Source organism: Capsicum annuum, chromosome 5 (assembly GCF_002878395.1).
Source record: "Capsicum annuum cultivar UCD-10X-F1 chromosome 5, UCD10Xv1.1, whole genome shotgun sequence".
Lineage (NCBI taxonomy): Eukaryota > Viridiplantae > Streptophyta > Magnoliopsida > Solanales > Solanaceae > Capsicum > Capsicum annuum.
This window is the reverse complement of record NC_061115.1, coordinates 15728110-15742375: the sequence shown is the minus strand read 5'-3', so window position 1 is coordinate 15742375 and position 14266 is coordinate 15728110. Positions and strand designations below refer to the sequence as shown.

General features: G+C 35.4%; 1 protein-coding gene across 1 annotated transcript; it reads left to right on the top strand.

The window, feature by feature from the left end:
• Nucleotides 1-12634: 12634 nt before the first annotated feature.
• LOC124898433 (putative receptor-like protein kinase At3g47110) lies at nt 12635-14030 on the top strand. Its single transcript, XM_047412081.1, has 4 exons — nt 12635-12976; nt 13020-13140; nt 13339-13464; nt 13624-14030. Exons 1-4 carry the CDS (start codon nt 12635-12637, stop codon nt 14028-14030), a joined length of 996 nt encoding a protein of 331 aa, XP_047268037.1.
• Nucleotides 14031-14266: the final 236 nt, after the last annotated feature.

The following is a 14266-nucleotide window of genomic DNA, read 5'->3' as shown; positions in this document are numbered from 1 at the left end:
TAAACTTCCCCAAATAAGAGAAGAGATAAACTGATTTTCTTTAGTAGTTCCGTAAGTCTTTGTCATATTTTAAACTTTAAATGATAGACAAAAGTTAACAGAATATTGGACTCAAACTCATCTATATAATTTTTAAAATTTGAATTTTAAAAAAGACTGGCACCTTAAAACTATCTCTTCAAATTTATAATTTATTTAAAAAATGTTAAAAGAAAATTAAAAATAATAGTAACTAATAACTGTCTTAACTATTTTTTTGTCCTAATCTACCAAATGGTTTATTTTTGGGCTGCCATGTGGCATAATGTGGAAGCTTTGTCCACTCTTTTTAATAATATATAGATATTGACATACCGCATACATACGTTGACGACATAATTAAATAAATAAAAAGTGTGTTCACTATAACAATTTATCAAACCATGCAAAAGTCATGATTTGAGTCTCACCACCACACAAATAATAATAATAAAAAGGATGTGTGCTCGAATACAACATCCTAGTGTAATACAACAAGTAGGGTTTGGGGAGGATAGAATGTATGCAAATCTTACCCTACCTCGTAGAGGTAGAGAGATTGTTTTTGATAGTGTGTGGGTGTCACATTATATTTTCTACGAGAGAAAACCTTAAAAGTTCTTCTATTTTGTGCTAATTAGTGAATGTGTATTGTGTGTTATTTTCTTTTGAAAAAGAAACTTACAAATTTTCATGTGTAACACAGCCATATAAGCTTGAAACAATATACTGAAACGTTGACATTTCTTCTTTCTATTACCACTTTCATTCCATTTTGTGATACACACCCAACTAGTGTCAACTATCAATAGCAAAAATGGACAGATTCATTTTTCTTTTTTCTTCTTATATTCGTCCTCCAAATTAATGTGTTTTCACATTTTGGAAATTATAATCTAGCTTTTTCAACATTTTATTTGTTTAGGTACTATACATAGTGCATTAACTTTGAAACATTGGCACAATACCTCACACAAATTAATCTAGTGTCCATATTCCCTTGAAACATTCTATTTCCAGTCTGTGTCTTAATGCATATGGAGAAGCACATTTTCTTACTGATACTTCTCTTTCTGTTGGTGAAATTACAATAAAAATACAACTGAAAATTATAAGTGAAGAAAATACAAAAGACTATCTTCTTCTTCTTCGGCTGAGGCGCGGATATCTCGCTCTCTTTAAGGAAATTCAAGACCACTGCAGCAAATGTTTCACCGGTCCACCAGTAATCTTCTGGACTTGTCCCATCCCGGATACAACTGCCTCCTCACAATAACTCAACAACTCTGGAAAAGAGTTGAGTTCAAAGCTCCAAAAAATTTTTTTTAGGTTCAAGGTGTCTATGTGAATGGAAAATTGAGGGAAAATGGTGGAGGGAAAGAGAGACACCAAATTAGAAAGTGTAATCTCAAATTGAAAAGTTCACTAATTCTCCCATATTGGTGGGAGAAGGGAACTTTGGAGTATTTTTTTAATTAAGAAACACTAAATCCACATGGATAGTGAGACAAGGATAGTGAGGCAAGAACAAGGTCGTTCCTCATGCTGCCGTCATCGTCGCTCGCTCGGCTCGAATTTGGATTTAGAAAATGATCGATCAATAAGATCTATCGGAAACTTGTGTCGGGGGTCTATCGAAAACAACCTCTCTACTTCTTCGTAGGTAGCGGTATGAATTGCGTACATCTTACCCTCCCCAGAACCCACGTTGTGGGGATACACTGGGTTTGTTGTTGTTGTATCGATCGATGAGATCTATCTTTTTAGACAAATTTTATTTGAAACTTGTGCTACAAGTGAAAAACTTAATCTGAAAATCTGATATGATTATTTTCTCCAAGTGCAGGTGCAATTTTGATGCCATGCAAACGCATACACAACGCATCACGAAGGGATGCAACCATTCGAGGAAAAAGGCACACTGTTTCGCGCTATAGGATGACCTGCGAGCGCAGACGCAACGTAGGTACGCGACCTGTGGGCGCAGATGTAGCGCAGAAGCTACTGGAATTTTTCAAACGTCACCTGCGGCCATAGATCAAGTGCAGGTCCAGCATAGACTGGGCGCAGGGACTTGACTGCTACTTAATAGGTGCCTTTCTACTGAACCAATGCATCCTTTCTGAAAGAACACATTTAAGGCTATAAATACCTTATATATTCCTCAGGTATAGATATAATTTTTTACAGCAAAAACACTTTTCTTCTATACAAAAACTTTGTGTGGTCATTAAGGTGTTGAGTGAGTTCGATGAATCCAACAATTTAAGGTACCGCTATTGTTTGGATTGAAAGACATTTTATCCTGTTCCATAACTTCGAGTATAGTGAGGAAAATTATTCCTTAAGTACACACCGTGAAATCGGGGGACTTTCCCTTAATAATTCTGTTTCATCTTATTTCTGAAAATTAACATATTTCTTGGATAGATTATTGATAATCTTGTGTTGAAGGTGTTAAGGGAACTTCATAAGTGTAACGCCCCAAAAACGGGCCCCGAAACGTCACACAGTGCTTAGGATCATAAGTGACCCCAAGCTATCCCTTCTACTGGCATAACTGATAAGCAACTAAATAAAATGCATAAATATATACAAAAATCAGTGGAAGATAACTCTTTTCTGAATCTGGTCAATACAAAACTGAATTCACATGATTACAACTCTGCTTTTACAAATGAAACTGAAATCAAATACATTAACTCTCCTGACTGTTATGAAGCCTCTACTAGTATTGACTATAGGTAGTCGGAACATGAACCCCAACTATCCTAAATCAATACGCCTGAATAAAGAAAAAATAAAAAATTGCTCAAACTGTATAACTGACTTGAGCCCTTGAATCAAAAGGATTCATCACCTGCTGACTGGAAGCTGCAAACTGACTGAATATGATATGTGTGCTACAACTTGTACCTCCATTATGAAATAATGTAGCACATAGACATATATGTGGATCAGTACTTTGAGGATGTACTGAGTATATGGGGGTGAAATGCATAAGTAAATAATATCATCACAGTTTAAAGAAAATATCATGCATGTTAAATGTAAATGACTCACATAAGCTTAATACTGAAATCTAAAGAAATAAGAGTAATTCATACTTTATAAATCTTGTGAGCTATCACATTCAGTTCTAAAAGTTATACTTGAATTCTCTCTTCAAATCATGCAGTTTAAGTGTAGAATGGACTCACTCTTTAAATCTGAAAACTGAAAGTTAATATCTTTTTGTAAAGCATAATCTGAATAACTTCATGAGCCTTTACACTTGGTTTTTCTAAAAGTTTTTTTGTTCATATCTTATTTTAGGACTTAGAAACTTTGGGACTTAGGGATTATAGAACTTTGGGACTCTGAGAGTTTCTTCTAACCGACATAAACTATGTGAGCTGACATGGAGTCCAATGTATTTTCCACATTGGAGAGAGTTGTTCTACCCTTGCCATTAAAATAGAGCCATAACTTAAGTGACCACAATCTTAGTCATCCACATAGAAGTGGGAATAATTTTAATCCTATAGTGGCACGTAGTTCTAGGGTATAAGACCTTAGAATCATACATAACTTGGTGCTAAATACTACTCCCATACTTAGGCTCAGAACTTTAGGAAATCCACCTTAAAATAGCATAAGGGTTTATAATAAAAACAAATTATGCTTCTCTTTCTTTAAATCTCAAACTTTATGAACAATATGGATTTCTATCTTAACTTAGGATCAAGAGATCAATTCTTTCTTTAAAATCTGAATACTTGCTTATCAAAGCATGCTAGAAGTATAATATTCTTGAAATATCAAACTCAATTTAGGGCTTACAACCCATACCTGGAAATCATGTCAAATCACAATAACTCATGCTCACAATAAAAATCTTGAAACACTTTAACAATTCAAGTCAAGATAATGAAATCAAGTTCACAATGTCATGCTTAAAACTCAATTAGAAGCTAGTCTTTAATCAACATCCCAACTCATACTAATAAGATTTGAATCATGAAAGAGAATTCTTTAAATTAAGAAAACTATGCACTTTCATACTTCAATCACTTTATAAGTCCATAAACTCAAACAAGATAATTTGTGCATAAACCCCATTTTGCAAATCATGTATTCTTTAATAAAAATCAAGTTCTTGGGCAGAAGGACTAAAGATTTTTCCTTGTTAAAATTACACATACCTTGGATGAAGAATTAGATGAAGAAACTTGCTTTTAGGATTCTATTAGTACTCTTGAAGATGAATTCTCGGGATTCTTGGATTGAAAACTTTGAATCTTGAACTCATTTTGAAGAAGGATGGTGAAATCCCTGAGATTTAAGGCTTGGATTGAAAACCCTAAGGTTTGTTCTTGATAGAATTTGAGAGAAAGAGTGTAGATTTTGGTTAATAGGGGATGGATATTGTGTTTTGGGGGCTAATAAATGGTGGGAAATGACCCAAATACCCTTCTTAGACGCAAAATTGGAAGCTAAAAATTTTAGGTGCGTGTTATGGAGTGCGCGTCGCATGCAATAGAGTACCGAAATGGAGCGTGCGTCGCATGCTCTATCGCACGTGGCTAGGGGTGGACTGGAGCAGGCGCCGCACGCTAATCGCATGATACTACTGGTTTGGGCATCCAAACATGCCCTAAACGACGTCCAAAAATTTTGAAACTCACCTAAGATGTACTATTGGCTCCCCCGATCATGAATCAACTTAAAAATTATATATTGGAGGTCGAGAAGATCGTCAATAAAATCCTCAAAGCTTGAAGGCTTTGGAAATGACTAAGTCCCAAAATTTAGCTGAATTTTCTAAGTGTAAGACCTCTCTTGGCATGCTTTAAAAGGCTTAGACGACATGGATTTTTGGCGGGGTCTTAAAATAAGTGTTTTTGTCTTAGATTTAAAGTTGTTGTTGTATATATATACAGATTCTTATACTCGAAAATATTAAAAATAACAGTCTTAAGGAATAAACTTTTGAAATCTGTATTGCTTATTTTTTGGAGATTAAAGCTTTAAGATTTCTACTCTGTTTGAACTTAACTAGTGATTTGAAGGAATAAAATCTTCATCACAAGTTAAAGATCACTTGGTTGATGATTGGAAGTTATAAAAACTTCATCGTTAAACTAGAAACAAGAGGTGTTTAAAGTTGCAACAACTTTTTAATAAGTATTTTGATATGCTAAAGGTACTATCTTTTTGTGACAGGAAAATGACTAATGATAGTCAATTGTAAGATGCTGCAATGAATATGGGGGCAACGAGTATTTTCAGAACAAGTTTCACAAATGCTCCACCGATGATGGCACTAGCGGAGAAACTTGAAAAGTTTGTTGGTATTGACTTCAAAAGGTGGCTGTAGAAAATATTTTTCTACGTCACAACTCTTTGTCTTCAAAAGTAATCTTTGAGGAAGATCCGGAGGTACCCGAAGGACCCTCTGAAAAAGAGCGCGTCATGATTGTGAAGGCTTGGAAGCACTCAGATTTTCTTTGTAGAAATTATATATTGAGTGGTCTCCAAGATAATCTTTACAATGTGTATAGTGGAACAAAGACAACAAAAGAGTTATGGGGAGCGCTGGAACAAAAGTACAAAATGGAGGATGTAGGAACTAAAAAGTTTCATTGCAAGATTCCTAGAGTATAAAATGATAGACAACAATTTTGTTGTTTCCCAAGTGCAGGAACTGCAAGTGATCATCCATGATCTCCTTGCGGAAGGTATGATTTTGACAAATACTTTTTTTGAACAATTTAGAAATGTTCTTAATATTCATATAACCTTTATTGTAGGTCTGATCGTGAATGAGACGTTTCAAGTAGCAGCAATAATAAAAAAGCTACTATCTATATGGAAAGACTTCAAGAACTATTTAAAACACAAACGTAAGAAGATGTCAATTGAATATTTGATTGTACGACTCCGTATTAAAGAAAATAATAAGGCTACGGAAAGAAGGTCAAGAGGAAATTATGTAATTAATAGAGCAAATATTATAGAAGATAACCAATGCAACTCTAAAAAGAAAAAGAAAGCTGGAAATGAAAGCAATTAACCCAAGAAAAATTTCAAGGGAAAGTGCTTTAACTGTGGAAAGATTGACCAAAAATCTATTTGTCGGCCCTCTAAGAAAGGCAAGAAAAAGGACCAAGCAAATTTGGCTGAGTCTAAGAAAGAAACTGATGATCTATGTGCTATATTTTTCGAATGCAACTTGGTGAAAAATCCTCACGAATGGTGGATGAAATCTAGTGCCATCCTCTATATTTGTGCTAATAAGGAGTTGTTTTCAACGTTCGCTCTAGCTCAAGTAGAAGAAAAGATCTAAATGGCAAACTCCGTTACTGCAAAAGTAGAAGAAATAGGAAAAATATGCTTGAAGATGACTTCTGGTAAAGTATTGACATTTAACAATGTACTGTATGTTTTGGAGTTACAGAAGAATTTGATTTCTGTTTCACTTCCAGACAAAACTGAATTCAAATGTGTATCTATTTTCGAAAAAATTGTACTTATTAAAGGAGAAGCGTATGTAGAAAAGGGCTACCTCAATGAGGGCCTATTCAAAATGAATGTAATGAATGTTGAAATCAATAAAAGTTCAATATCTTCTTTCTTGCTAGAGTCTTACGATTTGTGGCATGAATGATTAGGCCATGTAAATTATAAAACATTGTGAAAATTGATTAACTTAGAAGTCTTGCCAAACTTTGAGTCCAATAAATCAAAGTGTCAAACATGTGTGGAATCAAAGTATGCAAAGCATCCTTATAAGTCCGTTGAAAGGAATTCCAATCCCTTTGACTTAATACACACTAACATTTGTGATATGAAGTCAACACCATCACGTGGTGGGAAAAAGTATTTCATAACTTTTATTAACAATTGCACTAAATATTGTTATATCTACTTGCTAAATAGTAAGGATGAAGAAATAGATGCATTTAGGCTATACAAAAATGAAGTTGAAAATCAGTTAGAGAAAAAGATTAAGACTATAAGAAGTGATAGGGGCAGAGAATATGAATCTCCCTTCGTCGAAATATGTGTAAAGAATGGAATTGTCCATCAAACTACAGCCCCATATTTTTCTCAATCTAATGGAATTGTGGAAAGAAAAAACCAAACTTTAAATAAAATGATGAATACCTTACTTATAAGTTCAGGTTTACCGCAAACTTGTGGGGGGAGGCTATCCTTACAGCTAGTCGTATACTCAATAGAGTTCCCCATAGTAAGAAACGATCAATTCCTTATGAAAAATAGAAAGGAAGGAAACCAAACTTGAAATATTTCAATGTGTAGGGGTGTCTAGAGAAGGTCCAAGTTTCTATGTCAAAAGGGTTAAGATAGGACCTAAGACAGTGGACTGCGTGTTCATAAGATATGCTAAAAGTAGTAAAGCATGTCGGTTTTTGTTTCATAAGTCAGAACATCCGAATATTAATGAAAATACTATAATTGAATCAAATAATGCTGAATTCTTTGAACACATTTATCTATATAGAACTAGACATGAACAGTCTAGTCGAAGGTCTAAATGACCTCAAGGTAAACCAAGTGAGGATGTACATAATGATGAGAATAAGATATATATTACACGTCAAAGAACGTTAACTTCATTTGGATCAGACTTTGTAACACATCTCTTAGAAAATGAGCCTCAAACTTTTAAAGAAGCAATGGCGTCTTCAAACTCATCCTTTTGGAAAGAGGCGGTTGATAGTATGATTGATTCAATCCTAAGCAACTATATGTGGGAGTTGGTTGATCTTCCTCCAAGAAATAAACCTTTAGGATCTAAATGAATCTTTAAAAGGAAAATGAAAGCAGATGGTACTATTGAAAAATACAAAGTGAGACTTGTAGTAAAAGACTTCAAACAAAAAAAAGTCCTTGATTACTTTGATACATACTCTCCATTAACAAGGATAACGTCGATTTGAATGTTAATTGCCTTGGTGGTGGTATATGGTCTTGAAATCCATCAAATGGATATGAAAATCGCATTCCTAAATAGAGAATTGGAGGAAGAAATTTACATAGAACAACCTGAGGGTTTTGTGATTCTAGGAAAAGAAAATAAGATTTGTAAACTTGTTAAGTCACTTTATGGACTAGAACAAGCACCTAAACAATGGCATGAAAAGTTTGACCAAACCATGTTGGCAAACGGGGTTCAAGATTAATAAATGTGATCAATGTGTTTATATAAAAGACACTCCAAATCACCAAGTCATTGTGTGCTTATATGTGGATGATATGTTAATCGTCAGTAGAGACATTTCAGACATAAACGCAATAAGATAAATGCTCGAGAGCAAGTTTGATATGAAAGACCTTGGAGTTGTGGATGTGATAGTAGGAATAAGAATCCATAGAACTCCTCAAGGGTTGGAATTATCTTGGTCTTATTATATCGAAAAGGTACTTGACAAATTCAAGTATATAATACTCGATATTGCCAAGACCCTATTGGATGCGAGCTTTGCACTTCAAAAGAATGAAGGTGAAAGTGACTCACAATTAGAGTACGAGAGAGTATTGGGATGTTTAATGTATATAATGAATTGTACACAACCAGACATAACATGTGCTATTAGTAATTTTAGTCGGTACACGACTAATCCCAATAAAACTCATTGGATGGCAATGAAAAGAGTTCTGGGGTATCTTAAATATACTCAATACTATGCCTTGCATTATAATAAATATCCCGTGGTACTTGAAGGATATAGTGATGAAAATTGGGTGGCAAGATCGAACACAGTAAAATCCATAAGTGGATATGTATTTACTATCAGTGGAGAAGCGGTCTCTTGAAAATCATTAAAACAGACTTGCATTGCTCGCTCTACAATGGAATCTAAATTTATCACTTTGGATAAAGCCGGTGAAGAAGAAGAATGGCTCCGGAATTTCTTGAAAAATATTCCTTATTAGCCCAAACCAGTTGCACCAATATGTATACACTATGATAGCCAGGCGGTAATAGGTAGGCAGGGAGCATGATGTACAACGATAAATCTTGTCACATAAGACAGAGACATAATACCGTTAGAGAACTTCTTTATAGTGGAGTTATCACTGTTTATTATGTAAAGTCAAAGGATAATGTGTCAGATCCACTTACAAAAGGCCTATCTAGAGAGGAAGTTGAGAGGACATCCAAGGGAATAGGCTTAAGGCCTAAGACAAGTCAGCATGACGGTAACTCTACCTAGCAGACTGGAGATCCCAAGAGCTAGGTTCAAGGAGATCAAACAAAGTTGTATCTAATTGGTTCAACATTGTCAATATACCAACCAATTCTCATGGTGTAGATAATTTTGAGTAAACAAGGATAAGACTTAAGGTGAAAAATCTTTTAATGATTATCTAAATTGAGCATATTTGACCAAATAGTTTAATCTATAGGATTGAACATTTAGAGATAACCTATGTAAGGGAGAAGTGGAAGTTACTTCAAGGAGAATGTGAGTAAAGGCCTATTCTTTAAACTCTCATGAAATCGATACGTGTTCATGGATGAAAAGAACAAAATCGTGAGAATCATAAACAGTAAAAGGCTGGTTGTGTGACAAGTTTTGTCTAGGTGTACATCAAATCTCGACGGTTCATAAATATCAAATCTACCAATTGACTGAGTGCATCCGATGTATGTTAACTGCAAAAAGTTTGAAGGGAAACCTACTTATCTAGATGCAATCAGTCTTTGCTAAATGATCACATGCTTGTCTATATTTTTCTTCAAAAGATAGTTATTCCCCATTCATGTAGGGAATTATTGGGTTCAAGGTGTATATGTGAATAGAATATGGAGAAAAAATAGTGGAGGGAAAGAGAGACACAAAATTAGAAAGTGTACTCTTAAATTGTAAAGTTCACTAATTCTCTCACATTAGTGGGAGAAGGCAACTTTGGAGTTTTTTAAATAAGGAACACTAACTCCACATGAACAGTGAGGAAAGAACAAGGTGGTGCCTCACACCATCATCGTCGTCACTCGCTCGGCTCGTCTTTAGCTTCGGCTTCGACTTTGGATTTGGATTTGGATTTATCAAATGATCGCTCGATGGGATCTATCTTTTTAGATAAATTTTATTTGAAACTTGTGTTACAAGTGAAAAACTTAATCCAAAAATCTAATATGATTATTTTCTCTAGGTGCGGGCGTAATTTTGACGTCATACAAACGCATACGCAACGCATCATGAAGGGATGCGACCCTTCAAGGGAAAAGGCACACTGTTTCGGGTTGTAAGGTGACCTGCGGGCCCAGACGCAGCGTAGGTACGCGAACTATGGGCGCAGATGTAGTGCAAAAGCTACTGGAATTTGCCAAACATCACCTGCGCCCCGCAGATCAGGTGTAGGTCCAGTATAGACTGGGCGCAAGGACGTGACTGCTACTGAATAGGTGCCTTTTTGCTGAACCAATGCATTCTTTCTGAAAGGATACATTTAAGACTATAAATACCTAATATATTCCTCAAGTATAAATATAATTTTTGACAGCAAAAACACTCTTTTTCTATACAAAAACTCTGTGTGATCATTAAGTTGGTGAGTGAGTTCGACGAATTCAACAATTGGAGGTACAACTATTGGTTAGATTGAATGCCATTTTATCTTGGGAGGAAGATTCCATAACCTCGGGTACAATGAGGGGAATTATTCCTTAAGGACACTCCGTGTAGTCGGGGGACTTGGCTTTAAAAGTTTTGTTTCATCTTATTTTTGAAAATTAACACACTTCTTGGATAGATTATTCATAATCTTGTGTTGAAGGTTTTTAAGGAACTTCATAAGTGTTCTTATCTTAGACTTGAACTTGTATTGAAGTTGTTGCATATATATACAGATTCTTGTACCTGAAAACATTGAAAATAACAAAGAACACCTCCCTTCAACTAATGAACTCTCTTTTTTGACTAACTTTTGTGAACTCTCTATTAACCTGTGTATTTTAAAATCATGCAAGACCCACCTCTATTTATAGATGAAGAACTCTTCCATGCAATGAATATGAAGAAGTAAATGGGATAGTAACGATGGAATATCAATGGTTTTTAGGTCACAAGAGTTACATGAATTACACCACATAAAAAGTAAGGCAATGGAGAAATAAAAAGTGGAAGTTACAAGAGTTACATGAATCTCATGTCCACATTTTATCCCACTAAATATTGTGATTAAAGACACAAATAACTCAAATGAATGGAGGTTAAAAGCCGGAGGCTATTGCTCTAAGAAACAACCATGCAATGACGTGAAAGAAATGTTATTATATGTCTTAAACAAGGCAATTAACAAAAAGTGTTATGCATGCTGCCTACCGTTTTTGTTGTAATGGCTTTTCAATAAAAAATGGAACAGATGCAGTAACAAGAATAAATGCTTCATTATACTGTATGACGTTAAAAACCATGCATAATAATATTAAGAAATAATATTAAAATGCTAAAACCAACCTCACTTTCTAATTCAATATTACTCCGTTTCTATATCAGCTGCTTCATCAAATGAAACAGATCGAGACGCTCTACTGACTTTCCAAAATCTTATCACAAGTCCTTGTCATTTTTTCGCCAATAATTGGACCAAGGATACATCATTTTGCTCTTGTTTAGGTGTCACTTGAAGTTCCAAAAGACAAAGGCTTGTAGCCTTGGCGCTTCCTAATTTACAACTTCTAGGCATAATTTCCCCGTCTTTAGCCAATTTGTTCTTTTTTAGAGAGATTAATCATGGGAACAGCAGCTTCCATGGCGGTATCCCTTATGGCATTGGCGACTTGCCTCATTTGCAAGTGATTGATGTTCAAAACAATCAGCTAAAGGGAAGTATTCCAACAAGTCTATTTCAACACCCAAGGGTAGAAATAATTTCATTGGCTTTCAATAAACTTGATGGTGAAATGTGGAAGGGGACATGGAATTTACCAGAACTCAGAGTTTTGCATCTAAGGAACAATAGTCTCACTGGTATAATCCCGCATTCGATTGGAAATGCCACAAAATTGATGAACTTCAGTTAATATGGGAATAGAGTCAGCGGCAATATTCCAGAGGAGATTGGTAATCTGAGCCAACTTGTAGACTTGTCCTTGACTGATAATCAATTTACAGGTTCCATTCCTGGAGCATTGTTTAATATCTCATTGCTACTTTCCATTCATCTGCGATACAATAGCCTCTCTGGTCCTCTCTTGCTTGATGAAGGGATATTTTGTCAGATCTGAATTATCTAAGTATATCTAACAACCAAATTTCTGGTTTCATTCTTTCCAACATTTGCCAACTCACAGAGCTCAAAGGGCTATCCTTATCTGTAAACAACATAACTGGAGACATACCCAAAAATATTGGTTGTCTAGCCAAGCTCGAGATGTTCTTTATCGGAGGTAATACAATAAGTGGGACTATATATTCCTGCTTCCTTGGGCAATATTTCTACTCCGCAATATCTTGGTAGTTTAGTGAATCACATAGTGGGGCAAGTTCCTCCAGAATTAGGGAATCTATCAAATTTGAGGCTATTAGACTTAGCCCAGAATTATAATCTTACCCGGGAAATTCCAAAGGCTATTTTCATATTATCTTCTTTGGAAATTATGCGTTTCAGTTTGAACAACCTCTCGAGGGGAATTCCAGCCACTGCCGGTCTACATCTTCAAAACCTTAAGGAACTTATCTTGCGAGAAAATCAGATCAAAGAGGAAATTCCTCAGTACATCACAAATGCTTCCATGCTTGAGATATTGTCACTCGAGGGGAACTTTCTCACAGGTGCTATTCCTACTAATTTAGGAAATTTTCATGAGCTGCGAGTACTTCTCCTACATAGTAATCAACTTACCAATGAACCAAGAGAGCATGAGTTGCGATTCTTCAATTCTTTGGCAGACAGTAGGATGCTGCGATATGTAGAAATGGGCAACAATCCATTGAATGGCGTGCTGCCCAATTATATTTGGAATCTTTCATCTACTATTGAAGACATATATATTAGATGCGCACATCAATGGCCTCATTGCCCAAGGAATAGGCAACATGAGCGGTCTAATAGAACTAAGCTTTGAAGGAAACAACTTGACGGGGAGTATTCCTTCTGAAATTGGTAAGCTTAAACAACTCCAAGGACTGTTTCTAACTAACAATAAATTGCAAGGACATATTACAGAGGCGGTATATCATTTATCTAATTTGTTTAAATTAACACTAACTGGTAATAAGCTCACTGGAAAGATCCCAGGATGTATAGGAAATCAAAGCATGCTACAACTTCTTCCTTTGAGTTCTAACAAATTATCTTCAGAGTTTCCCCTAAGCATTTTGAAGATGAGTGGTCTTCTCTATCTAGACGTATCACAAAATTTTATAGAGGGCGAAGTTCCATCGGATGTTGGAGAACTGAATGTCATTGTAGAACTAGATCTTTCCGGTAACCACTTTTAGGGAAAGGTACCAAGCAGATTGGGGGAACTCCAAAACCAGCAGTTTCTTGACCTATCAAACAATTCATTTTTTGGACAAATTCCATTATCCTTTGCCCATTTAATAAGCTTGGAATTCTTGAATATGTCTTTAAATGCCTTGTCAGGTACTATTCCTAGGTCATTGGAAAACCTCTTGTACCTTAAAGCCTTCAACGTTTCATTTAATGATTTAGAAGGTGAAATACCCAGTGGTGGTGTGTTTGTAAATTCCACTTTGCAATCATTTCTCGGGAACAAAGGTCTATGGGGAATGCACATATTGGAGGTTCCTGCTTGTGCTACAGTTAATCCTAAACAACAATCAAAGTTTAAGGAGGTTTTGCTAAAAAATATTACTCCAGTGTTTACTTCATCCTTTCTGATATTCTTGTTAGTTTCAATTTGGATAATGAAACGGCAAAAGAAAGGGAAGCCCAAAGATGTGGAAAGGGTTCCGGAGATCAACACTTATCAATTGATTTCTTATCATGAGATTCAACGAGCAACAGATAATTTTGTTGGACCAAATTAATTGGTGCGGGAAGTTCTGGTTCTGTGTTCAAAAGAACATTATCTATTGGAACTGTGGTGTCCATAAAGGTTTTGGATTTGGAAAATGAGCAAGTATGCAAGAGTTTTGATTCCGAATGCAAGTGATGAGAAATGTTAGACACAGAAATCTTGTCCCTGTGATTACTACTTGTTCTAGGGACTATATAAGAGCCTTCGTTATGAAATATATGTCCAACGGGAGCCTTGAGAATTGGT

Bases quoted from the DNA above. Each gene is read 5' to 3' on its own strand.
- LOC124898433 (XM_047412081.1), top strand. From the start codon at position 12,635: ATGCGTTTCAGTTTGAACAACCTCTCGAGGGGAATTCCAGCCACTGCC. The intron at 12,977-13,019 runs GTGCTGCCCAAT...CTACTATTGAAG, and splicing joins GCAACAATCCATTGAATGGC to ACATATATATTAGATGCGCA. The intron at 13,141-13,338 runs GTAAGCTTAAAC...AATTATCTTCAG, and splicing joins GAGTATTCCTTCTGAAATTG to AGTTTCCCCTAAGCATTTTG.